Source organism: Passer domesticus, chromosome 4 (assembly GCF_036417665.1).
Source record: "Passer domesticus isolate bPasDom1 chromosome 4, bPasDom1.hap1, whole genome shotgun sequence".
NCBI lineage: Eukaryota > Metazoa > Chordata > Aves > Passeriformes > Passeridae > Passer > Passer domesticus.
Genome location: NC_087477.1, coordinates 78,610,660 through 78,636,963, shown reverse-complemented (window position 1 = coordinate 78,636,963; position 26,304 = coordinate 78,610,660). Strand labels below are relative to the sequence as shown.

The 26,304-nt window shown below is 48.7% G+C and overlaps 1 protein-coding gene and 2 long non-coding RNA genes across 5 annotated transcripts; 2 read left to right on the top strand and 1 right to left on the bottom strand.

Annotated features, from left to right (window-relative positions):
• Positions 1-26: 26 nt before the first annotated feature.
• On the top strand, positions 27-12,109 carry LOC135299671 (uncharacterized). Its single transcript, XR_010361616.1, has 2 exons — positions 27-253; positions 11,795-12,109. It is a non-coding gene; the product is annotated as an uncharacterized LOC135299671 (long non-coding RNA).
• On the bottom strand, positions 11,642-16,417 carry LOC135299672 (uncharacterized). Of its 3 annotated transcripts, XR_010361618.1 has the most exons (3): positions 14,252-16,417; positions 13,615-13,661; positions 11,642-13,484 (listed from the first exon to the last, which is right to left on the bottom strand). It is a non-coding gene; the product is annotated as an uncharacterized LOC135299672 (long non-coding RNA). The 3 variants fall into 3 exon arrangements; XR_010361617.1 differs by having other exon boundaries at positions 13,615-16,417; XR_010361619.1 differs by lacking the exon at positions 13,615-13,661.
• A 344-nt stretch (positions 16,418-16,761) lies between these two features.
• Positions 16,762-20,163, top strand: FOXI3 (forkhead box I3). Its single transcript, XM_064419010.1, has 2 exons — positions 16,762-17,538; positions 18,646-20,163. Exons 1-2 carry the CDS (start codon positions 16,836-16,838, stop codon positions 19,233-19,235), a joined length of 1,293 nt encoding a protein of 430 aa, XP_064275080.1. The 5' UTR covers positions 16,762-16,835; the 3' UTR covers positions 19,236-20,163.
• Positions 20,164-26,304: the final 6,141 nt, after the last annotated feature.

Below are 26,304 nucleotides of genomic sequence, written 5' to 3'. Positions count from 1 at the left end.
GTGTCTCCAGGGTCGAGGGAAAACTCCATTGTGACACCACTGAACTTCAGAACCCTGGAGGCCTCGCTGGAGGAAGGGCAGCCTGAGGGGCTTGGTGTTGTTTCTTGGAGGCAAAGGCACCCAACAATCCTGCTGGGGAGCTGTTATCACTTTTCCAGCTGCAGCCAGCCATGCTGGGGACACCTGGCCAGGAGAGGGACAAAGGCTGCCCCTTGTGAGCTCTTGAAGCCTCCCCCCAAATCCTGCTGAAGAGGTGAGAAAAAGGTGGGGAAACTGAGGAGAAAAGGACATTACTTGGTGAGTGTGCTGAGCAGAAGGAAAGCATCCTTACCTCCCTGCACGGAAGGATGGGGAACTCTGCAGAATTAGGGCAGGCAGGGATCTCCACTTGGGCTCAGAGGGTGGCTGAGGACACCTGAACTGTCCCCCTCCAATGCTGCCATCCTCTTCCTCTGGTGAGGCAGCAGGGGATGCTCAAATGGAATCCTCTGTCCCATGAATAGAGAGGAACACCCCATCAGATACACAGAGCAGTATTTAGTCCTTAAAAAACACCAAGCCTTGACCAGCTTTGGATGCATTTCACCAAAAGACTGATCTTGCCTAGTTTTGGGTGTACATGAGGAGGACATCTCCCTCTGAGCTGATCCTTCCTGACCTCCTGGCTCCTTTAGGACAATTCATGTGACCACTGCAGGTACATAGCTGGGGATGACATAAATCCAGAAACCCGGGTTTGGTGAGCTGAATCTCACCCAAGAGTCCAATTTCTGTAGCTGCACATGAGCCCAGTGCAGCCATTGGCTCAGAAATTAGATTCTCTGCCACTACAGTGATGCAAATAGCCGTGAATGGTGGTGATGAGGCAGGAAGATGAGATCTCAGCTCCAGGAGGAGAGCCAGTCACAGACCTGTGTTCACAGGCACCGTTGGAATGAGCTGAATTCCATGAGTTATTTCTCTCTGCACACTCTTACAGTGTGCAACTGGAGCCCAAGGATGCTCTGGCAAGTGTTGTGTGCTGCTGACAGCTCTGCACTGGTGTCAGGAAAGAGGAGAAGCCCTTTGTGTTCCCTGCATTTTATGCAAATTAATATTAGAATAAATAACGCATCAAGGAAAGAAACTATTTCCAGAAATGTGAAACTCTCATGTTCTCCTGTGCTTATATTAAAGGGATTACACTCCATTTCCTTCTTAATACAGCTAATGCTCTATGGGAAGCCCTCAGGCCAGGGATTAAAGCACTTATTCAATTAATTAGGAACAAACTTCTGCCTTAAAGTCAAACACACAAATATCAGTAAGCTCTTGAGAGTGTCTTCCTTCCAGGGCAGGGAAAATGGATTCTATTTCTGATGTAAATGAAACCAAGCCTGCAATCTAGAATTACCAGGACTAATAAAAAAATTAAGAAGAATCACTTTAAGAATATCACTACTCTGTAATACAGCAGAGTAAAAAAAGGACTGTCCCTCATCTTGAATTCAGCATTGGAACCCCCATAATGGGAAGCAAAATCAGGTCCTACAAGCATAATATAAATGAGATACAATTTTAGGATGTAACATTGGTAACCAGCTCCAAGCCCAGGCACAGCAGTGTTTGGGAATATTTGAACTTAGGGGTAAAATCCTGGCCCTGGTAAACACAAAAAAGGAAAATGCTTATTCAGTAGGATCCGAATTTAACCTAAGGTGTCTGATTCATTACTGAGATAGGAGACAATTTCCAAAACCTGGCTCCAAATCCTAATCTTTCTTGATGATAGCTTGATCCTTCCGTCTTCTCGCAGGCACAGCTCACATGAAATTAAAAGGCATTTTGCCAGAATGGGTTATGCAGGAGCAGCCCACTATTGCTGTTCAGTTTCCCATTTCTTCCTCCCAAATATCAAAAGATGGGGCTGATAGTTGCCAGCATAATCCCAATTAGAAGTGGAGAGGAACCAAACTCGCAGCTCTCACTTTCCTGTGCCTCCAAGAGAACTTATTTGCCTCCTCTTTGCTGATACAGATGTGAAGAAAGCTGTGCCCTGCATGGCTGCTCTCTGTGTAGCTGTCTGCACATCCCTGAGACAGCAGATAGTGCTGACGACCAAACAAACACCTGCAGGAGGAAATTACTCTTAAATAATTGGTTTATTTTCACAATACTCCAGGGAGATGATGGCTCAGATTCCCATAGTCAGGAGCTTAAACCACTCATCTGAATGGCAGTGCCCCTCTTTCTCTAGGCAATGGCAACTCCAAACATCCAGGAAGGTATTCAGAGGGTGCTGGTGCTTTTGGCCTCTCCACCTTTGCACAAAAGCAAAGTACACATCAGCCAGGACCAGAAAGTCAAAGGCAGACATTCATGTGTTTGAGTAGCACCTTGGGAGAATTTGCCAGTGGGCCCAAATGTGTGATAGCTGAGCTCAGATCCTTTAAAATCACATAGGAAGAGTTTAAGTTGGAGTCAAGAACCTCAGCTATAATGTAAAACAATGAGATTTGTGTACCTGGCCTGTGCAGATCCTTCCTGGCATCCTGCTGGTCATTCCCCCTGTACTCAGAGGTATCTCTGGAAAGTCAATCTTGTAGTCTCAGTAAGACTGCAGTTGCATATAGGACATGATGCAAAGATAAATTTTGCCTAAGTTTGGCCCTAAGTTACCATTTTTGCTGTCTTTTCCACCTGTGAAAGACAAGAGTTCTCTCTAGGTCTGTACTGCCCCTGTGCAAGGCTGTCCTCTGTGCACTGGCAGGACCTGGGGGAACCATCTCAGCTATTAACAATTCCATGCACAAAAACATGGCCAAGGAGGACATACCTCCCTGTCAGCCCAGCCCCTGGCAAGTGCTCCTTGGGCCAGGAATAAGATTCATTGCCCCCATGAGGATGTTGAAAGAGGGAAGTGATGGGTAAGCAGGACCCCCAGCGTGTGGAAGAGGCAGGGTTTAATCTGGGAATCTCCATTCAGGTTATCACCACCAGGACACAAAGTGCAAAGAGGAGACTCTTCTTCGAGGGAGGAGTGTTGACAGCCCATTCTGTCAGCAGGAGGTCAGCCACCCATTTGGGTGTAAAAACATGAACTTTTGTGGCACTCCAGCATGGCCACATTTCCCACTGAGTTATTTATTTCATCCTCCTCTCCTGCTCTCTGGATAAATTTGGGCATTTATGACTTCTTGTGAGCAGAAACCAGCAGCACTCTTCAGCCTAAATCTGAGGCCCCTGTTGCTCTCCTCCAGCACTTACCTAAAGCACTTACAGGACTGAGCCCCCAAAGCCAAACTCCTTGTTGCACAGACACTCCTCAGTGCAAAAGACCAGGGCAGCTGGTGAACTCAGTCGTGGTTTTCCAAATCTTTGGGCAATTCTGCTGTAACCTGCTAAAACAATCAATTGTTTGTCCCTGATAATCCCCCAAAAACCATCCATCAGCAGAGGACGGCTGAAATCTCATCACTGCCTATGAGATGTGTCCTGTGATATAAATCATGGCATATTTATGCACCTGTGTAAGGCAAATACATATGGGTATTGTCAGAGAGCCTAAATCTGCTCCCTAATGCCGTTGTTTAAACAGCCCTTTAACCACATCACTTTTCTCCTCGTTAGGTTAAGTTGCTGGAGGTGAAAAAGTCCTTCCAAAATGGTTTTCACTCACTCACTCAGGCCAAAGTAAACATGCCTCTGGGACCATTATGTGTATCAGGTATCCAGGCTTTGTTAAGAGCTTGCCTGTTAGGTAAATTCTGCTTCTCTTTCTCCTTGGAAAAAGCAGGTTAAAATTAGAGACAGGCTCACACGAGTAAAGCAGAGCAGCTTTGCAGAGAAATAGGAAAAGCAGAAAAAATTCAGAGCAGGGCACACAAGTGACCCAAGTCTGGGGAGTCTCTTGATCTAATGCAACTCTGGTTTCGAAATGACATTGACTTGACTTATGCCTGTCACTCGTGATCACATTCATCTCATGTGATGAACATTTTCTCTGTGCTGGGCAATTTCACCAGCAGTCAGCAGAGCCACCCTATGGAGCTAAGAGCCCAGGGTAGCAAGCATGAGCCTCTGCTAACAAGGCATAAAGAGGAAATGTGCACCTTTAGCACATCATGAAAATCTTCCAGCTGTATGCCCACAGGCCTGGAGGAGCTCCTGGGCTTTCCCTGAGTGTCACCTCGCATCACAACCACATCTGCTTCTTAAAGGCAAGGCTGGCAGGACAATGACCACTCTGAATCTGCTCATCCAGACACCAAACTGCAGTGAAGAGGAGCTTTTCCATTGACTGCTCCAAGGTTTAGGCTGGCTGTGCCACGGGGAGATTCTCACTGCAGCCATTAGAACTGTTCAGCTGATCTAAACTTGGCGGGGAGAATAAAGGAACCACCTGCTTCCAGTGACAGGAAAAGTAAAGTGAGATCAAACAGGAGCAGGAGGAGAGAATTTAAGCAATGCAAGAGGTGGCTGCATGTCATTTCAGAAGTCACCTTTTGTCTTTGATCTGTGCTTAGGAAGCGGGCACCTCCTGGATCAGATGGCCAGTGGAGAAGTGTGCCACCAAAGCCATCCCAACCTTGAAGTCTCAAGTGTTTGCTTTCCCCAGGGATCCTCCTTCTACTTCCGTGGAAATCATCTGCCCTAAGATTTCCTTTAGAAAAGCCAAATAATACACATTAGGGAGAAGGGAGCAGGACCTGAGTCCTCCCCTAACACCGGGATCATTCATTGTGATGAAGCTGAGCCTTCTCTTTTAAAACTGTATTACACATGCACAGGTAGGTTCCCTCGAGATCAGGGACTTGCTATCAAAGCTGCTGTGCAAATAAAAAAGCCCTGTCCCTGAAAAGCTAACAGTCTAAACACGAGACACATCAAGACTTTGACTGGAAAGATTTTTAAAGAAGAAGCACTTTGAGACAAAGCAAGCTATAGATCACACAGAAAATCTGTGGCAAAACTGTGGATAAACCCCACTTTGCTGAATCCTCACTTCTGCTCTTAACAGCTCCTTGGAGCACTGCCTGGCTTTTGCTAACAAAGCATTTGTTTTAGCATTTTGGGGAAATTAAACCCTGTGCCATTTTCATGTGGCAAGAACATGCAGCATCTTTCTGAAGGCCAAGATTCATATCAGGTGTGGATGCAGATATTCACCAACCCTGGGCATGCAACAAAAGAAACCCTGCATTTAGTTTGTTGATGCCTTCAGTGAGCACTAACAAGTGGAAAAATCACGGGGAAGAGAGAGCCTGGTCTCAGGTTACCCCATAAATTGGCTGAGGCTGCAGAGGGGATTACAGTCCCAGAGCCACCCTAAGCACGGAGATGTCATTACGGCAAAATCAAAGGTAACCATGGGGCTGGCAGGTAACTGTCAACAGCCACGGGAAAGAGCCAGCCTGGGAAGGAGCTCCACGTCAGGATGAAATTCAGTCACCTTTATTTTCATTTCAGGTGAGGGGTCAAGCAGAAAAGCTATCCCCAGCGGCCTTTATTTACAGTTTTCAAGGGAGCGGCTGATGGAGCATTTAGAAGAAGAAGGATGAACCTGCTCTCCCCTCACTCAGGGAGACCAGGCTGATGACAGACAGGGGATGCTGTAATGGCACAGGAGCTGGGAAGGAGCCTTTTATGAATGAAAGGGCCGTGGTGCTAATGAAGTCGGTCACAAAAATCCCAATGACTCAAATGGGCCAGGAATTAATCTGTAATATTTGCAGGGAGCCCAAGGGAATTATTGTCCCACCAGGACACTCTCTGTAGCACAGGAGCTCACTCCCAGAACTGGTAAAAACACACAGCCCCATAAGCAGATTTCAAGGCATTTTTCAACATTTTTCTTTTACATTTTTATCTCCAACATCCCTAGGCAGCCAACCTGAATTTCTAGAATACTATATTACATTTTTTTCCATCTAGACAGGTTTAAAATTTGCTACAAAAACCTTGCAATGTTTTTTTATTTCTCTGGATCTCTTGCTGTTGAATGAATAGAGAAGCTATAAATGGTTTTGTGTTGTCAAGTCAGAGTAGCTACATCCATTCTGGAAAAAAATACCAGGGGCTGTTCTGTGTTCTGAGCTCACATCCACACAGCCCAGCCAGCACTCTCAGTAACAGACTGGTCCCATGGGAATTGCCCACTGGAGAAGTCTGTAGCCTCTGAGCCATGCCTGGGGATGGGAGAGTACTGTAAATCCCAAAACATGCCAGGTCCCTGCTGATAGCTGGGCAGCATGGACTGCTGCAGGTCACTGCCTGGGCCCATGGCACGGTCCTGCTCAATGCAGCAGTGGAAATTCAGCCACTGAGTCTGTGCTGGGCATCCAGAGCTCTCCTGTGCTGCTTTCAGGTAAATGGAAGATCACTTGCAAGGGAGTTTTAAATCCTCACAGCTTCCAGCACGGGGAGGAGGAGGTGATGGCATCACACAAAAACCCCACAAGGCACAGCTCCAACTGCTCCATGGACTGTGGACTGCAGCCAGGCCTCCTGCCATTCCCAGAAATCCCCACCAAGACAATGAAACAGACAACAAAGGGCCAAATTCCTCCTTTTCCACTCAGGCACTGGAAACCTTCCTTCACCCTCCCTCCTCTTTAAAGACCTAAACCCAACCAGCAGCCAGTTTTGCAAGGGTTAACCAGCATGAAATGAATGTGGAGAGACAGTCCAGGACTGTAATCACTTATTATTTTCAGGTAATATGCTTTATCTCTGACTAATCTCCTCATCTGGAGCAACACTCAGTGCAGACAAGAGTCACTGAGGTTATCTCTGATGATGGGGCTCCACGGGCTGCTGGCTGCCATGGACCAGGAGAGGCCAAGGAGAGGACTTCAATTATGGCCTGAACTATGCTCTGGTAGCTGAAAGGCCATTGTTTAATCTACTAGAAATCATCTATTTTAGCAGATAAAGGGATTACTTGGGTTTTCTTTCCCCCAAGAACAGCATGTTATTCCAACTACTAATGGAACATTCGGTATTTAATTAAAGAAAAAGCACGGGGAGAAGCAACACAGGCATCAACATCACTTCTGGGGAAATTCAAATTGATTGTCACCCTTTGATGCTGCTCAATCACCTCTATCTCACTCACCCTTCCTACAACCCAGATTAAATCATCTGGTTCTCTCCATCCTGAACTTTTTTTTTTCCTCTAAGGGATCCCATCCAAAACTTTGGGACTATGCAATGTGAATTCACTGCTCTGCAGGAATCTCCTGACTTGTAAAAAGACAGATTGCACTCTCCTTGTCAAGAGGAGACTGTGGAAATTTGGTTTTGCCTCTTCCACATGCTTGGCTGCTGTCTGTCAGGGCTCTGTCTGCCTGGCCCATTAGAGTGACCTGGGGACACAGGTCCCCCCTTTGAAACTCAAAGTGGTTTCACTGCTCACGGGTGAACTGGAACTGCTGCATGCAAAAAATTTGCTCTTTGTCCCTTCCCCTCTCGGTTCCCTTGTATTCCCATCTCCATTTTCAGAGATGTTTGCCCTTTATATCTTGTCCCACAGACTAATGACCATAAAGGGCAGTTACAAGTCATTCCCAAGTGCTCCTCTGTGCTCAGCAGGTACAGGTTCCTTTTTTTTGTGTCCTCCACCCCTTCCATCCATAGGCTGTGGACCCAAAGGGTCTGTGGGGGAATATTAAGAGGCAAGTGAAAATGCAGGGTATGAGGGTCCACACGTCTGTTGAGAAAACTGTAAACTAACAACAAAAAATCCAAATGAAAAGCAATAAACTAATTTCTGTTAACATCTGAATCTTAACCCTCTTCCCTTTACCAGAATAAAGAACAGGGTGTGTTCAAGGAGATTATCCATCCATGCAGCAGTCAGAGCTTCCTCACAGAGAGAACTGTTTGCACATCTTCCTGCTGACTGTCCCTGTCCTGGCACACTCCCAAAATCGGTGACACTTCATTGCAAACACCAGCTTTTTTTTTTTTTTTTTTTTTGCCTTTCTGACCATTCATCTCTTCGCACACAAAGCAAGGACAGGGACCGACTGAGCAGCCTGCTTTTTTCCTTCCATAATTTTTCTGCGTCTTTTCATGGCTGTTTCAGTTGATCTGCACTCACATGTGCCAGCTACATCCTCCTGCAGATCTCTGTGAGGGATCTGCTGTGCGGCAGAATGTCCCAGACAAACAGGGCTGTCCACCTTGTCCACCCGGCTGCTGCCTGTCCGTGTAGTTCCCATCCTCTCTCCCTTTCCTCCTGGCCTGTGCCTGGCTCATGCCAGTGTTTGATTTGCATCATCCATCACAGGACACAGCAACCTGACTCTGCAGGCCTGAGGAACCGGCACCACCACTGCAGATGTGATCATCTTCAGGTTTTTTGATCTTCTGCCTTTGCCCAAAGTCTCTGGTGACTGTAACTCCATCCTTCGCTTCTACATGCAGCTGCAGAAGTTGCTGTGAATTATCAAGTCACCCTGTCTGCTACCAGTCATGGTGTTGAACCAGTTGTTCAGCGTGTTCTTGACCAGCGCTGCTGACCTCACCTCTCCATAATGTTCTTCAGCAGCTTCTTACACATATCATATAGCCCTAGGACACTCCACACACCTATTGCAACACTCCGGGTCAAATGACTTTTTGAAATTGTGCAACTGAAGAGATGAAGTGCTCCTTGATATCTCTGAACTTGCCAGGGATCAGCCTCTTGCACTGGTTTTGCTGCACTGTCCCTCTTGCTCTTTGGAAAAGATTTTACCTTCTGACTCCTCCAGCAAGGAGCACGGGGAGGAATTTCCTTGGGTGTCAGGAAACACACAATGTTCAGAAGGACCCTTGTGGGAACTCACCTTCTAGGAACACTTTTCCATGTTTCAGGGATCTTTTCTTTCCTGATAACACACAGGTGCCTGGTTGGGCCAGTGACCCATGCCACAGCCACATCAATCCTTTCTCAGCCCCTCAGAATTCTTCAGTCTCCCAGCCTTTAATAGAAAGGTTTGGGTTGGAAGAAACCCTAAAAATCATCAAGTTCAACACCCCTAGCATGAGCAAGGACATTTTCTGCTAGAGATTGTTCTCAGTCTTGTCCAGCCTGGACTTCAACACTTCCAGGGATGAGGCAGGCTCTCCAGTCAACTTGTGCTAGAGCCTCACCACCCTCACAAAGGATTTCTTCTTAATATCCAATCCAAACCTGCCTTCTGTCAGTTTAAAGCCATTCCCCCTTGTCCTGTCATGACACGCCCCTGTAAAAAGTCCCTCTCCAGCTTTCCTGTAGGCTCCCTTCAGGCACTGAAAGGCTGCAATAAGATCACCTCAGGTCCTTCTTTTCTCCAGACAGAACAATTCCAATTCTCTCAGTCTTCTTTGCACCTTTGCTAGCAAGATTTTCTTGTCAGCCTTCTTCTGAAGCATTATAATCTCACAAACACTGAGAATCTCTAAATCTCTTGATGGGTCAGCTTTAAAAACTTTGGTAATATTTCCCCCATCTCTTCAGCCTGTCCTTCTCTCAAAGCAGGGAGATCCCTTCATCATTAATTCAGAAGACCCCAGGGGAAATCCAGGTCTTGCTCTTCCTCTCCTTGCTAATTTTGGTCTTCCTAAATGCCAATCAGAGCTTTTCAGCTCTGTTGACTGTTTAGTTTTTGCACTTCTTTTTGCTTACATGGAGTCTCATGAGAGCCTGCAGGCCCTTGCCATGCCTGTCCTGGTTAGTATTGCCTTTGCTGGTTTCTAGCACGTGCCAGTCAGTCACAAATGTCAGTCACTGGGCACATGAGTGGTTCACTCCCAAGGTCAGGCTTAGGCACACCTTGACTGGTACCAAAATCACCTGAAATTCTTCAAAGAAATCAAGGAAGTTCTTCCTCAGCATCGATCGTAGGAACCCATGAGGCTGTGAGCATCAGGGAACCTGATCCACAGCCCTGAACAGAAAGGCTGATTTCTGTAAGGTGACAAATCTTGAGTTTACCAGGTTTGGTTTTTTATAAGTGTGATTCCTGCTGATGCCTCTCTGGTGTTTTGCATCACTGCTTTATAACAAGGCTTCTCCATGTGGTGTCACTCCCTTATCGGTCCACCTGATTTTCAAAGGCACAGAGGATTGTGCTGGAATCTTTAACTGGCTCATTAGCAGTGAGATTTTACCCAAACTGATCTCAGACTCCTGTTTCTGCTGGCCAAAGCTTCCATTAGCAGCAATCCTTTTGCTGGGCCACTTCCTCTCATCAGACACTGACCAAGATGGAGACAGCAGAGAGCCAAGAAGAGTGAACAGACTTCAAAATGTTTCTTTGCAGTGTCACTGTGGTCAGCTGTCTCTGTGTGACCAGCTGAATTGAGCCCCTTCTCTCTGTCCTGCTTCAGTTCTGGCCCCTGACTCTATTCTCAAGCTCCAGGTTTTGCTGAAATATTTACAGACTACAAACAAGTCACCCCTAATATTCCCTTCCTGTAAGTCATTAAAGGGAGTTCCTTGAGAAGCTTCAAGGCACAGCTGTGTGGTGGTATCTGCTCACAAGCATGGTTCCAGTTTTAGTTTAATTCCTGTAGGGTATTTGTATTGTATTTAACTGGATAATAAACAACTTCATCCCTGTTGTTTTACCCTGCCACTCATGATTTTATAGGTGCCATCGCAATTTCATACAGCATCAATATGGAGTTATTATGATCTCTTATTCTTGTGCCTCATTCACCCCAAAAGCACAACAAGGAACAGCTGATTGTTCTCAAGAATCACAATAACCTCTTTAAAAATTATTAATTTTTTATGCAGACTCCATCACCTCTTCAATATAATCTTTTTTATTAAATGTGTCCTTTATCTTTTCCATATCAAAAGACATCCTGCCCATTTGCCCCCCATCCCAAGGCAGAGATAAATCTGTGTCAGTGAGCTGTTCTCTTCCTTATTTAACACTCCATACTCTCAATTTTAGACTCCTTCACAACTAGTATACAATGATCCTTTATTTTCCCCCTAAATTGATTACAGAAACAGAATAATGAACAAATTTCCACCAAATTTCCCTGAGCAGAGACTCCGGGATTCATTTTTCACAGTGAAATTCTGAGATCTTGGTTTAACCAGTTGGATCCACTTAATTTGCACTATGGTGATTTTATACCAGTTTGTAAAAACCACCTCCAAGACAGAACTAATCAAACACTTTCAGAAATCAGTTACATCAAGAGTTGCTCCCTCTTGCTGGAGAATAACAGCAAATTAATTTGACAAGGTCTATTTTCTGTCTACACACACTCATTGGCATCACTTTCACTGCCTTCCTTTAAGAAGGAAATTAATCATTAATTAAAAGATGCACCCATACATTTCCTGCCTTTAACAGTGAAGGGCTGAAAGTCTGAGCATCACCAAATAATTTGCCCAAAGTTTTAAAATAATCAGCCAATATCAGCTTTTTTTAGTGCTCTAAAACACTGCCAGTGTCCCAAAATAAAAAACCAGCATTAGCAGCCCACACAATATGTTCCTGGTTCAGAGAGTTCTGAAACCCTTGGCTGTGAATTACCAGGACTGGCTTATCATAAAATATTTCATTTATGTGGTTGCTATTTAACGTAATCCCTAGTTATTAATGGAGCCCAAAATGCTTTTTCACCAGCACCTGAAACTAACACGCTATCTGATTTTTTCTGCCCCAGACAAACATAGAAAAGAAATACTAATTTAATACTCCTCCATTTCCTTGTGGTGGTGGTGATGGCAGCCACTGCCTTTATCTACTAACAGTTTTGATTATTTTTTACCTTAGCTGACCATAAATTTATGTTTTTCTGTTTCTATTACTCGTTCCAGAGTGGAGGTGGCTCATTCAGACGAATAAGGACCAAAAGATTTTGGACCCTGTAGGAGTGATCACTATAGAATAACCAGCCCAGAGCACCAAACTCTATTTCAAATATCCCATTACACACAAAAAAAAACATTCAAAAAGCACAGAGATTCTTTATTTCAGCCCAGGTCAGTTTCTTGCTCTAGGCAGAAGGGATGAAGCCCTTTGCTTAACATTCCTCCCAGAAAAGACACAACCCAAAAGTACCAAGTCAAGCACACATCATTGCCAAGTGGACTTTTTTACTGTTGCAAAAAATAAAACAAGGAAGGATTCAATTCATGTGATCAGAGTGAGAATTTTAAAATACTTTTTTATGAACTTAAGCCTGAGGAGAGGCTGGAGGAATGCAGGGTGCTGAGAACTTCTGCAAACGTGTTTCCAAACCCCCGGAGCGTGTGCTTAATCCAGCCACAAACAGGTGACTTCTGTCTCCCACCAGGTTCCTTTCCCCCCTAAACACAAAAGTCAGGCTTCTTTCCCAGTTCTGGTAAAATCACTTCTGATACACAGAGTTACTGAAGCCTGGCCACATCCCTCAATCCTTCAAAACTCTGAAATTCCCACTTGCAACTGTCTCACTCCGGAGGTGTCTATTTAATCCCGCTTTTATTGGGAGCACAGCTCGGGGTACTTTACAGGGGTTACAAACAATGAAGCTTTCATCAAAACTTCAGTAATCAGTCTCTAACAAGCTCTCAGGAAGGAGCTAGGCAGGCCCAGGCTAAAGCTAACCTGAGGGGATAAGAAAAAGGGGGAAAGAAAAGGATTGGGAAGAGAGTGTTCTTCTCAAACCGGATTAGTGCCGCAGTCAGCCACAGAAACACTTGTGAGAGCACAGCAGCCATAAAAACCAGTGAGAAGTGGACACAGAGCAGACACTGCTCCTTTCAACCAGGATTTGCTCCCAGCAGCCCAAAGTGCTGCAGCATCTACAGCTTGTGATGAACTATTATTTAATCCTTGTTTTGTGGCTCCATGACACTCAGCAACATACAATTGCACTGAGAAAATATTAATATAAATAATCCAAAATATAAACCCTCAGTTTGCAGCCTGCAGAGTTTAAGATAGACCATGAACTCACAACCAAACCAAGCCTGTTGCTGGTAGCCTGAACATGGTGGGCTGAGGACACCTCCCCAGGAAACATGGTAGAGTCTGAAAAATCAGGAAAAGGTTTGAAAACCTCTGATCTTACCATAAGGAGAGCTGGCAAAATTAGATTGCCAGAACTTCAGTCCAGTAGATGACTAGATACAGAGAGAGGAATATACATCATTCTCTTTAGGTAAGGGATAAAAAATTACTTTAACCTGTGTACACGTACACAGAACACCCCTCCCAAATTCACAGCAGTAAAACATCTATTGCACACCATCAGATATTCTCTGTTAGGCACTTGCAGGACAAATCAGGGGTTGAGTGAAAAAAAGAGATGTTCTTATAGCATATTAATAGGGAGGAATAGGGAGAAAAATGCTTGGCTCTAAGGAAGGGAGGGATACTAGATCTTAAATTTAATTTGAGCTGCTCTTAGTCAGTTCTTTATTGTTCTTGAGGGTGGAGAGACGGGAGTACTTCAAGAGAAAAGATGATTTTTTCATCTTGCCTCTGACGATGAAGAACTCATTCCAAATTTCACTGATCACTCTGGAGAAAGATAGAAAAGAATTTTTACTGAGCAGATTTTATGTGGACCTTGGAGTTACCACCTTGCTCCTCGCCAGCCCCGGGGAAAAAGCGAGACTCGGATTGCAAACGCAGCCAAAACAAAACAAACCTGCAGAGATCTGGAGCCATTGAAGGGGTCCTGGTTTCTCTATCCTCCTAGTAAAGCCAAGAGAAGCCAATATGGGCTATTGTGTTCTGTTCCCCCAACACACACCCCGTTCCCAGAGCTCAGCATCCTTGGGAAACGCAGAGAGGTCCAGGTGGGCGCAGGTCTCTGTTCCCCTGCTGGGCTGGGCACTCAGCTCTGAAGCTTTTTCAGGTTTCTGTGTTCAGCTGCACACACACCTGAGATCCACACCAGGAAAGTGGAGCCTGTACCTACACGTTCAGAGGAGCAGGGCCCCAGAGGCACAGCCAGTGTCTTCCTGCAGGGGGAAAAGTGTGTGCTGCGTGCGTGACAAGGACAGGCACAGCACCTGAGCCAACGGTGGGGATGGCACCAGGCAAAGATGGGGAGTACCTTGCTCTCCTGCAGCACTTGGGAAGCCTTGAAACACTTTCCAAGGCAGCTGGCTGGAGAGGTTTGCACTTAACCCCAGCTGGCTGGGGATACAGCTCAGCCCAGCTCGAGGTGCCACAGGCTCCTCTGTCCAGAACACTTCACTGCCCACTCACAGAGCCAACAAAGCTGCTGAAACCCAGCCCCAATCTGCTCCCAGTGATGGACGCTGGCCTCAGACTCCTACCTTGAAACTGATTTCAGTTTGGTGTTTCGTCATCTCTCGCCAGCTCCCTGGTGTGTTTCTGCAAGGCAAACGTCTCCCAGAGCTCTCCAGAAAAAACCCAGCATTTAGAGAGCAGAGAGGCAGAGTGCTGGATCTCCTCATGCTCTCCTCATGCCTTGGCAGAAGGGAACAGCAACAGGTCTGTACTGAGAGCTGATGATGTTTCGAGGCAACCCTGCGTGCTACTTGCAGGATAAATGCATTAAGAAAATTAAATGTTTTTACAGCCGTCACAGCATCAAAGCTTTATTCTCTCCACTCTTTAAATTAAGTGCTGGTTTGTATATCCATGCCATCCCAGCTATGTAATAACCTCTCTAAAGCTATTTTTGTTTCACATTCCTTACTATTTGGTAAAGCAAGCTGGAGTTTTCTGAGGACACGCGTTTTTATTAGAGCTAATTCAGCATTATTTTCTAACCCGTTTCCTTTGTTGGAGGCAGACAAATCAGCTAAGGGAAGCTCGAAGGCAGCAGCACCCCATGCCTGTGAGGGAAACTGCCTTCCCCGCCTCGCCATAGCCGGGCTGCTCCTCTAGATGGCTCTGCCTTTGCCCAAAAACATCAAATCCCTGGAGCAAAAACCTCAATTTCGAGCGATACGGCGATACCACTGACTGCTCCTCTCCCTGCTGCAACGATCGCGGGGGTTTTGGCCAAACGGATAAACACAGATTTGTTGCAATTTTAGAGAATAATATTTTCGGCTTAGCTCTTCAGACTTAGAGGAAAATTGCTTCTTAAAAGTCTACCTGTTTCTTGTCCTTTAAATGTCCTTTCTAGCTGTGATTCCTCTGTAAACTGTTTGTTTTGGATGCCTGCTGTCCCGTCAGAATTCAAACCGGCATTTTCCGCCGCGACCCTGCTCTAAAAAAGATGAGGAGCTGTTATAAATCTTAAAGAGAAGGAATCTGAGAAGGGAAAAAGCACCTTGTGAAACGTAATGTAAAATTTTCTCCTGCTGTTCTGGGCATCCAAATATACACGGAAAGCTGTTTTCCCAAGGGGTGCAGAATAAAATCAGCAAAAGCAACAGTGACAAACAAAATAACAACAGAAAAAGAAAAAAAAAAAAACCACACGCGCGCACACACACAAAAATCCAAGAAACAAAAAAAAACAAAAAAAAAAACCAACAACCCCCCCCAAAACAACTCTTTATGATTAAAGTGAAAAAAACCCCAAATCCTAATTCTTTAACCCAGACACTTTTTTCAGTTATTTTCTGTCTCAAAAAAGGTTTTTTCACTTGTTTCAAAACGAAATACAAAGTTGGAAATCCTTCGGCTATTATTTCCCTGCTCAAATCACGCACGGGATGAAAATTTGGGATTGAAGTCAGCTCGGGAAAGCTTCACTGGTTTACATGTGCTTTTATAGATATTTTATGGAAGACATAAAATGCAAAGACTTTTCCCAAACGCTCCTCTCTGCCCCAAATCCTGTTGTCAGACCAAGACACCCGGCGCTTGCAGAGAGCGCTTCGTGTATACACCAGGAAAGGGCACTATTTTTCTTTTTGTAATTTTTACCAGCAGAAAACTGAATAACAACTCCTTTTAAGAACGGGGGATGAAATGTACATCTCATGTACCTGGTATTTAGACAAAGTCTCTAAACCATCCCGCTCCATTGACTGTATTTTTGTTGTTACACGTGTGCTTTGCCCCGGACCAGAAGATTTGCCGGAGCTGGCCCCTGTTAGATCCCGGGTGTCGGGATCGTTATGAACACCGAGAGCTTTTTCTCGGCAAAAGGATGCGCTTTTCGTTCAGGCTGCCCCGGAGCACTAAGGCGAAAATGACTTTTATTCACCAAATCTCGCCCCGCGCCCTGCAGCCCCTTCCGCCCGCGGTACGAGCGAAGACACCGGCGGGGTTTGTTTGTTTAATTTCGGGCAATTCCTTATCCAAAGTTAATGAACGGCGGCTGTTGGGAGACGGGCGGCAAAACTACACTTCTAGAAGAGAGTTTAAGCGAATTCCTCCCTTGGCGCTCCCGTCGAGGGAAGCGCAGCGATGCTCATCCCCCTCCGACCTCAGCGGCGGGGCCGGAGGGATCGGGGGCGATGGCACCCGTGGGAAAGCAGGATGGCATCCCAGAGCGCCGGGACAGCCCCGGGGAGGGGGGCAACCGGCAGAGACCCCCAGGTCGGGAAGGGGGGGCACGGGCACAGCACGGGAGGGGTGGGACCGGCTCGGGGATGCTGCCCCCGCGCTGCCGGGAGCCAAATCCCTGGCGCCTCCCGCAGCTCCCCCGCCGGTCCCTCCCCCCTCGCCGCTCTCGGGGCCCGGCCTTGCCCCCCTCCGCCTCCCTGCCCGCCGCCGAGCCGCGCTACTGGCTGCTGGCTGCGCGCCGCCGCCCGCCCAGCCCCGGCCCCGCCGCGGGCGGGGAGCGCGGGCGCACGGCAGCGCCTATAAGGGCGCCGCGCCGCAGCCCCCCGGGAGTTTTTTGGTCTAGGGCCACCGGGGCCGCGGGGCGGGGGGTGTCGCCGGCAGAGCACGGGAGCGGCGGGGAGCGCCGGCCGCCCTGCATGGCCAGGGATTATGAGCGCCGGTGAGTTGCAGCAGGCGCAGCCCAGAGCCTCGGCGCCGGCGGCCGCCCCCGCGCCCCCGCAGCCCCGCAGCGCGCAGGAAGCCCCCGACATGGCCGTGTACTGCAGCGAGAACTTCAGCGTGTACCCCCAGCCCAGCCTTCACCCGCCCGGCGCCGCCGCCGCCGCCGCCGCGGCCGCCGCCGCCGCTGCCGCCGCCGCCGCCTCCTCGGGGCAGCGGGCGGGAGGCTACGCGCTGGGGGACTACGGGGCGCCCGCCAACGCCGGGTACCTGTGGGGCATGAACAGCCCCGCGCCCTACCTGCAGGGCCCGCCCGGCGCCGCCGCCGCCGCCGCCGCCGCGCCCTTCCTGCCGCCCGCCTCGTACGGCTGCTCGCGGGGCGGGCAGCTCGTGGGCTCGCCCCCGGCGCCCGGCTCGCCGTCGGCGGGCGGCGCGGAGCTGAGCTGGCTGAGCCTGGCCAGCCAGGAGGAGCTGCTGAAGCTGGTGCGGCCGCCCTACTCGTACTCGGCGCTGATCGCCATGGCCATCCAGAGCGCGCCCGAGAGGAAGCTCACCCTCAGCCACATCTACCAGTACGTGGCCGAGAACTTCCCCTTCTACAAGCGCAGCAAGGCCGGGTGGCAGAACAGCATCCGCCACAACCTCAGCCTCAACGACTGCTTCCGCAAGGTGCCCCGCGACGAGGACGACCCCGGTGAGGTGCCGCGCCGGGCGGGAGGGATGGCTGGGCGGCGGGGAGCGGCGGGGGCGGACACCGGCACCGCCGTCAGAGAGGGGCGGCAGCGTCCCCGTGGCCGGCGGGTCCCCTGTCCCCTTCTAGTCAGTCCCCTTCTAGTCCCGACACCGCGCTCCCCGTCCCCCCAGGGCCAGCGCTATGATGAGCCCGCGTTTCTCCATCCCTTCCAGTCGGATGCTGTGATGGGACCGCGCTGCCGTGACCCGGGCGCTGTGATGCGACCCTTCCCTTTCGCCCCGGCCCGGCCTGCCCTGCCAGAGGTGTAGGCGGGGGGCGGCCGCCCCCAGCCCTCGCCCGCTCCCCGAGCAGCCCGGGAGCGCCGGTTGTGCAAGGCCCGGCTCCTTGGGGCCGTGATTCACGGCTCCCCTCCCTGCCCGCCGCTGCCCGGGCCGGCCCCGGGGCACAGCCGGTGCCCGAGTGGGCGGAGGCGCGCCCGGACAGCGCTGCTCCGGCCCGGCGGTGCCGGGACGTGCCGGGCTGGAGCCGCTCCGGACCTTGTGGGGTCACTGCCCCCGTCCCGGCCGTGGGCAGGGAGAGTGGGGACAGCTGATGCCACCACAGTACCCAGCACCAAGGCTTGTGCGAGGGGCAGCTTGTCTGCAGCTCAGTGCTGCTGGCCTGCCGTCCCCTCGGAGTGCCTGAGTGTGCCAGCCCATCTCTCCATCAGCTTCTCTATGAGCTATGGTCCGGGCACTGCCTTGTCACCACTGCTGAGATGGCTGTAAGTGGCCCAGCTTCTGTGAGGCAGCCAGAGCAAGCCTCTTCACACTCTCTTAAGCCAGGCTGGAGGTACAGGTGCAGATCTGTTTGTGCTTTAGGATGGGGAGGTTCTCCTCTTCTATGTGGCCTAAAGGTTCACTTGGGCATTGGAGGGATGGAGGTGGAAATGTCCTGGAGACAGGTTTTGGATCCATGTACTGGACAGCAGAGGGAGGAGGAGCAGATGCAGGAGGGATGTGGGTTCTGTGCCAGCTGGACAAGACATGGATGCTGCTTATCTGTCAGCAGCGGGGCTCACTGTTGCAGAAGTTGACTTTCTCTCTTGTGTCTCCTGTTTTCCGCCAGGGAAGGGAAACTACTGGACCTTAGATCCCAACTGTGAGAAGATGTTTGACAACGGGAACTTCCGTCGCAAGCGCAAGCGGCGCTCTGAGCCCAACGCGCCCGCGGCCGCCTCTGCCGCCTCCTCTCTGGGGGGCCTGAAGGCCGAGGAAGAGAGACCCATCCCAGCCACAGGCAAACCATGTGGAAACAGCCCACCCCCAGAGCTGGACCCCTCACCCTCTGCCAGGGACCATCCCAAAAGCTCCTCTCCCTCCAGTATCATTTCATCCACGCCCAGCTGTCTCAGCACCTTCTTCAGCGGCATGAGCTCCCTGAGCGGCGGGGGCAGCCGGCTGGCGGGGGGTCTCAGCAGCGACCTGCATCACAGGAACTTCTCTGCTGGACAGCTGAGCAGTGGCACTTTCACCCCTTCCAGCAGCTCTTCTCAGGAGGTGCCTTCCCCAGACCAGCTGCAGCGGGTCGCGGGACCTTCCCCGGCCTACTACAGCTCCTTCCACCCCAGCAGCGGCAGCCAGGGAGCCCAGTACAACCACTACTACAACTTCACAGTCAACAGCCTCATCTACACACGGGATGGGACAGAGGTGTAGGGTGCTGGGGCAGCCAGCCAGCGCTGCAAAGGGAAAGGGAGTTGGACCGTGCGCTTTTGCAAACAGCATTTCAACGTGGACACTTCCCAGGAGTTCTTCCAGGAAGACTGATCTTCTCACCTTTCGAAATAGGAACACCCCTTAAGCACCAGCAGAAGGCAGATGCAATGTTTGTTCCCCCTTCCATGAAAGCGTTAGGTGGTGTAGATGGTTTGCCATCTAAATTCTGCAGGCGTGAACTGAATTAATGTTTTCAGAGGTTTCCAATCCTGAATGTAGAACAAGAAGTTTAAAAACCATAGCCATAAAGTGGTATTGGCAAGAGCCAAACGTAGACATCCAGTGAGTCTTAGAAGAGAGCAGGAAAAAAAAATGAAGAGATTTCTTATGAAGTGCCTTGTACAATGTATTAAAAAACCTCTTCTGCCAGCGATTGCCTCTGTAAGCCCTTGCTTGTGCCCTGATCCTGCAATATGCAATGCACAGGGGGAACACCCTGTATAAACCCCCACCCAAAACCTCCTCAAACCCACAGAGGGTCTTCCTGTGCCTGGCATATTGTACAGCAGGGCTGTGTCTTGTAAAACAATCTTCTTTCCCTGAGCTTAGTACCAAAGAGAACTCTAGCCATGCAGCTTTAGCACAAGAATAAACACTGGGGTATTTTTATACATATTTGTATGTAATGTAACTCTTCTGTACATACATTTCTATGTGGTTTTATATTTGTAAATTATGCTCTGGAGCTGTACTTATTTATAATGTGTTTTAAACTTTGTTAAAGTTTATTTTACTTTGTTTCCCCCCGTTTTTGTTGTTTTATTTGTTTTGAATTTTTTTGTTGGTTTTGTTTTTGTTTTTAGTGTACTACTGAAACTTTTCAGGCTGAACAGCTGTTGGGAATAAAATATTAACAATTGTTAGATATTGGCCTGATTCATCAGTATGTTTGAAGTATTTTAAAATTCTGTGGGAGACAGATTTTTCTTTCACATCATTTGGGATAAAAGGTGTAAAAATTTATTAACAATTTCATCTGTGCAGTGAGGAGATGCATCTGAGCTGGTTTGCAGTTTCTTGGAGTCTCACTGTGCAGTGTGGGCTCTGTGTCGTTTTCGTTTGTTTGTTTGTTTTTCTCCACGGTCTGAATCGCAACTGTCCTTTTTCAGCCCGGTTTGGTAAAAAAAGAAGAAAAAAACCCCAAAAACAACAGTAAAAGAGGTGGGGCTGGTCCCACCGTGGTGCCAGCTAGCAGGAGGCCCAGTCCCTTTTGCAAATCAGTTTCTCTAATGGGATTGCACCTGCTTACACTGTCGGCCAGTGAAGAGCTGGGACCAGTCAGCCAGAGGGCCAGGCAGCTCTTTTGGGAATCCTTCCTGATTTCCTGCTGCTGGGACAGGAGAATCCATCCTCCATTACACTACACCCCCTCATCCCTGCCGTGTTCCCGAGCTGTTTGTCGGGGGCTGTGTGCAGACAGAGCACAAATGTAGGTGTCTTCATGAGGAATGCAGCATCCCCGGTGAAGTTAGGCATGAAATTGCAGCTGTTTAGTGCACAGGCATCTGCCGTGATTTGGGGCCATCCCTGCAGGCTGCTCAGGGCACAGAGCAGTTGGCAGCGCCTGTGCTCTGGCTACCTGCAGAACGCACAGGGCAGTGATGCAAGACCAACCGCTGGCCTGATCCAAAATATAATGAAGCCATGACGAAACGTCAGATGACTTCCATGTGCTTGGGATCGGGACCAAGAACTTGCCCCGGCACTGGCCGAGCGCCCTTTGTGCAATCGCTGGGGCCGGTGGGTGGGCGGCAGCTCCTGCCTCTCCCCCTCCCCCTCGCCCCTTCCCAGCACAGATAACATCTTCCTGGCTTTAGGGGTAATTCCTCCTGATTTTGATTCCATCTCGGGTGTTGCAGTGGCAGCGATAATGGGAGGGAAAGGGCAGAGTGACTAGGAAAAGGGCAAGGTGGTCAGTCTTGTCCTGCTTCAATCCCACCAGGTGTGGAATGGGTTTATTTGGAGTTTGGACTGCCGAGTTTGATCTAAGAGCAGAGGAGGGATTCCCAACGCCTCTGAAAGATAAAGATCCAGTCCCTAAGTAAGCCAGGAACTGCATACTTGTGTATCTAAGTGACCATTGCACCCCTTCTCCTCTCTGCCAGCCTGCTCTCACACCTTGGCAAGCGCTGAGCCAATGCAGGACACTCTTGTGTGTCCAGCTCGTGTTCTTCCACTCAGATTTTTTTAAATTTACCCTCTTCCATCAGCTGTCCCTCTGCAGGCATTACCCATAAATGTTTGAGAATGCAGGACCAATGACAAATTCACATTGCCACTTCCATCAGCTGTGTTTCAGCACAGCACCCATAAACTTTTGCTCCCGAGGATCCCGAATATGACAAAATCTGTATTTCAGGGTGGTCTGCACCTGGCAGTATGTCCTCAGCAATATCCCATGGTTCAACAGGGTTTGTGCCACTTCAGGTGGCAGGGGCATAGCCAGAACCTGCCAGAGCAGAGTCAAATAAGGATTCACGCATCACAGTGCTCCAGCCCTGGTCCTGAGGGATGGTGGTGCGCTCAGGGGAGGCTTTGGCAGGTCTGACTGTCCCCGGTGCACCTGTCCAGCCATAAGCACCAGAGCCTGCTTCTTCCAGGGAAAGCAAATCCTCAGCTGGAACCGGGGAATGCGGCCCCTCCTCCGGAGGAGCTGCCCCCGGTGGGCTTAAGGGACACTTGAGAGCAGATTCAGCAAATAGGCACCCAGGCTGCAGAGGAGACGGTGAATGAGCTAATGGCAGCCTTTTGGCTTTCCTTTTGCCATTGAAAGAGACTTCTTTTAGCAAATCTTGGGAGAGGGAGGGCAAGAGAATTGAGTTTAATGAAAAGCACTTAAAAGCAGCAGGGCTTTTGTCATGGGTTTAGGGATTTACTGAGACTCCCCGATCGAGGGAGGGGGAAGACAAAGGCAATTAGCCTGCTGTCCCACCCCGAGAGTCCCAGTCCCCTATAAATGCCAAGGCCATGCCTGGATTGGGCAGTTCTCCATGACAATGAGCCTCTCCCCAGTCCAGGTCAGATGATGGCCCAGAAGCCCGGGGCATAGCCCACTCCCAGGGAAATCAGCCGACAATTGTCCTTCCTTAGGAGAAAGGCCCAAACTTCAGCCTGCATCCTCTCTGCTCCGGCAGAGCTGTGGGGATCATCCCGTAACCAGCCCTAGCTGGTAGCCCACGGACCCCAGCTGCTGGCCACTAAAGTTAAGCATAACTTAGACAAAGAATCTCATCTTTGCTTGTTTTCTCCACTCTTTTTTAGGCACCCAGAGAGGTGCCTCCCCAGCTGTGCTACGGATAAAAACGAGAGCAGGGTCCCGGTACTAAAGTGATTTCAGCATTTATTATAAGGAAAAGAAAGGCCTAAAGCAGGAGCGTTCCCATCGAGGATGCTGGATCTTCCTTTCAGCAGCGATGTGGGAATGTCCCCGGTGCCCCAGATGGAGCAGCACACATTCAGTGGGTCAAAAGCCCCTTTTTGTCCTGTTTTTTGTCCCATTGGTTTGGTTTAATTTTGGGTCCTTCATCTGCATGAAGGTTTAAGGCACTTGATTGGCCCATTACGGTTCTGTCCAGGCTGGCTCGTTTCGCTTGGAGGGGGCTGCACTTTACTTAGGTGTGTTATGGTATGTTGAGTACCGTATTTCTTATAATTACCCTTTTAACAATATCATAACCAAACTAACAGTAAATGCTTAACGATCTATTGACTATTTTACAACAGTTTCTGCCTATTTTTAACCGTACTGAGAAACCACGGTTGTGCTGATGACTGCGAATTCAGCTGCCTGGTACCTCTGCCACCCTCCCAGCACTCACAACTCCTAAAAAAGGCATTCCCCTCTGGAGCAGAAGCACAGTCCAGAGGCATTTCCAGAGGTGTGCTGGATCAGCAACACAGATGCTTGCTTACTGAAGCAAGGGCAACCCTCGATGAAGGGGAGAGAATGATGAGGAGGATTCTGTCTTTTTAGAAGGTTAATGAATTACTTTATTATACATATTGTATTTTATATATTATATACATATATTATATATATTATATAATAATATATATTATGCATATATATTGTATGCATTATATTTAAGCTGAATTTGCTTTGTACTTGCTCACACTGCACAGAGCTGCACTCATTTCTGACTGTCTCGTGACTGCCTGCAGACAGTCCTGACACAGACACACTTTTGGCCCTGACAGGCCAAGGCAACAAAACATTTTTACTTTAGGTAAACAATTTCTACATTGCATTTTACTCTGGCGCTCCACAGGTACAGCAAGAGGGATCAGAATTACGCCTTTCTTCTTCTCTGCTTGTCTCACAGCTCCTCTCTGTTCAGAGGGCAGTGAGTACCACACTCGCTGGTTCCTACGTGTGGCATTTCTCCAGCACGGGGTCCTTTAACTCTGCTCAGCGCCGGCCTTATCGACCTGCCAGCGAAGGCTGGGGCAGGTATACCCACTGCAGGTCTGCACTTGAGCTGCTCCTCGCTACAAAAGCTCTGCCAGCACAGCTGGATCAGCCCCGAACCCCAGAGGAGACCTGGATCCCACCAACAAAGGCAGCGGCGGTGCCAGGGGAGCAGCAGCGATGCGGGGCGCTGGGAGGGGATCCCAGAGGCAGAACAGAGCCATCCCGGCTGGGAGGGGATTCCAGAGGCAGAACAGAGCCATCCCAGCTGGGTTTCATCGCCCGCCAACTCCTTCAGAAGTGGGGCTTCAATTACCGCCACTGGCCATGGGCTGTGGTTTGCTGCTCCTCTGAAGGTGGAGGCTTTGATTTGCCCTGTCGCTCACCAAGTCCGTGGAATTCGGCCACGGTGGTGTGTTGTTGCCTGTACAGAAGGTTTTATTGCCTTTTTTTTTTTTTTAATGGTGATTAAGGGTGATTTTTCCCAAAAAATTTTATAAATAGTTCAAATGATACAACATAAACAAGTAACCCTGCTCTTGCCCTCTCTCTATTTCTAGAGATTAAAAAAAAAAGATCATCAGACTTCTTGAGATAAGGCCCTGCACACCCTGCAGATCTACCAGACTCTGTGTGATGTACCCAAATTCTGCCCAGCTCAAAAATGGAAGCTGGTCCTGTCATTCTTGTTCTGATAGTGCACAAAATAAGAGGGACAAAGACTCATTTTGTAGCTTGACCAAAGAGAGTCAAGATGAGAATCAGGTCTGGCTGATAGTCCATGGATGGCTGACACCTCAGCTAGAAATAGCTGTGACAGATGGAGACTGCAATAATTGGGAAATTGATATTTCTCCTTAGCTTTTAGAGAGTAAAAAGACTGGTTTTATTGGCCTGTTACAAAATCCGTTCAAAATTAATTTTTGTTCCCAATTTTTTTTTTCTGATTGCTGAAAGAAGGAAAACATGGATTTGCCTTTTCTTTTTTGTCCTGTTTGGCAGAAGTCTCCATCAAGCTGAATTTCCCCCCCTGTTCCCCCCCTCAACATTTTCTATTAAAAAGAAGGTTGACGGAACGTTTTTGACCAAATTACTGAGTGCAATATTCACCTGGGTAAGGTGACGAGAATTTGCCCCTCAAGGAATAACTGAAGTGTGATGTAAAACATCAAAGGTGTTATTTTTTTTTACCTTATACCTGAGCTATCTCTGAATCATATCAAATAATCTTCTCGTTTCATAACACCATACAATGCAGGCTAAAAGTGTATGTGATCTGCTTTGTGTACTGCTGAATGGATGATTAAACTGTCTAACCTGAGGGATAGACATCCAGGGCCTGCCCCAAACACAGTGAAGTCAGGGGAAAGACTCCCACTGACTTCAGAGGGCTTTGAGCAGACCCATAATCAGCCAGGCTCTCAAACACTTCAGGTGGTGTCTATGAGACTGCCCGGGGACACGTAAAAGCAGCTAAAGGCTGCACATTTGTGAAATGAAAGTTGCAGGCCTGATCCAGGCATTGGCTGCCCTAGGAGGGCAGAAATTGTCTCCCTGTCTGCCCCAGCTCCTGGCATCATTTCCCCTTCCCCGCAGTCCATTGTGTCTGGGATTTGTGGACAAAGCAAAGCTCTCCCCGTGCAGCCCATCCACGTCTGCCATAGCAGTGACAAATCAGGTCAGGACTGAGGGTGAACCTGCCTTCAGACCCTTGAACAGGTGCTGATTGATTTATATCTAATTTATATCTAATTTATATATAATTAAAGTAAATAGTGGAGCTGAGCTGGGCCATTTCACTCCCAGGCCAGTTCAGGGGTTGACAGAACCCACATCTCCCACCACTCCACAAAGGGTGGTCCTGGAAGACACAGGGGTGGTGCCTCAACTCCAAAACTGTGGAGGCAGTCAAAGAGAACACAGAGCAGAACCAAGCTTGGGCTCCCTTCAGCAGAGTGAATTTATCCAACGGGGATAAATTACCTTCCCCTTGGGTGAAAATGACATTTTCACTCATGTAAATGTTTTAGTCTAGACAATGGAGATCTAATGAAGCTGTCAGGCAGCAGGTTCAGAGCACACCAGAGGATGAGGTGCCTTACAGGTGATGGAGACACCCTGGGATCTCCTACAGGAGATTTGGTATCACCCTAAGAAAAAAAAGCTGGCTAAGTAAGAGCAGACAAGTTGCTCTCTGCAGCTGCTTGAAGAGCTAATTCAGGCCAAGCTTTTAGACTCCCCCAGGGCAGTAATTCATGGATATCTGCAGATATGGGACATCTGTCATGTGGGGTCATGTATCTGGTTACAAATTGTAGCATGACCACCAGAGAAGGAGGTTTCACAGCAAGACACAGCCCTAATCCATAAGTGAGCATCTTTTGTCATGGGAGAAGAAAGCTCCTGCTGGGCAATTTCTTTGAGGTGGAATAGGAAGTTTTGATGAGCTTTTTTACTCATTTTATTCCTGTTCAGGCATTGCTGCAATCTGTTCAAGCACCTTCCAGCAATGCAACATGATCTGTGTATTCTCTTTTGCCTGCTGCTAGAACTGCCCATGAAGTGTAAATCTTTTGGGTTTAGTGACCTGCTGAGCCACTT

Coding starts and splice junctions, on each gene's coding strand:
- FOXI3 (XM_064419010.1), top strand. CDS start 16,836: ATGAGCGCCGGTGAGTTGCAGCAGGCGCAGCCCAGAGCCTCGGCGCCG. Junction 17,539..18,645: donor CCGCGACGAGGACGACCCCG/GTGAGGTGCCGC, acceptor GTTTTCCGCCAG/GGAAGGGAAACTACTGGACC.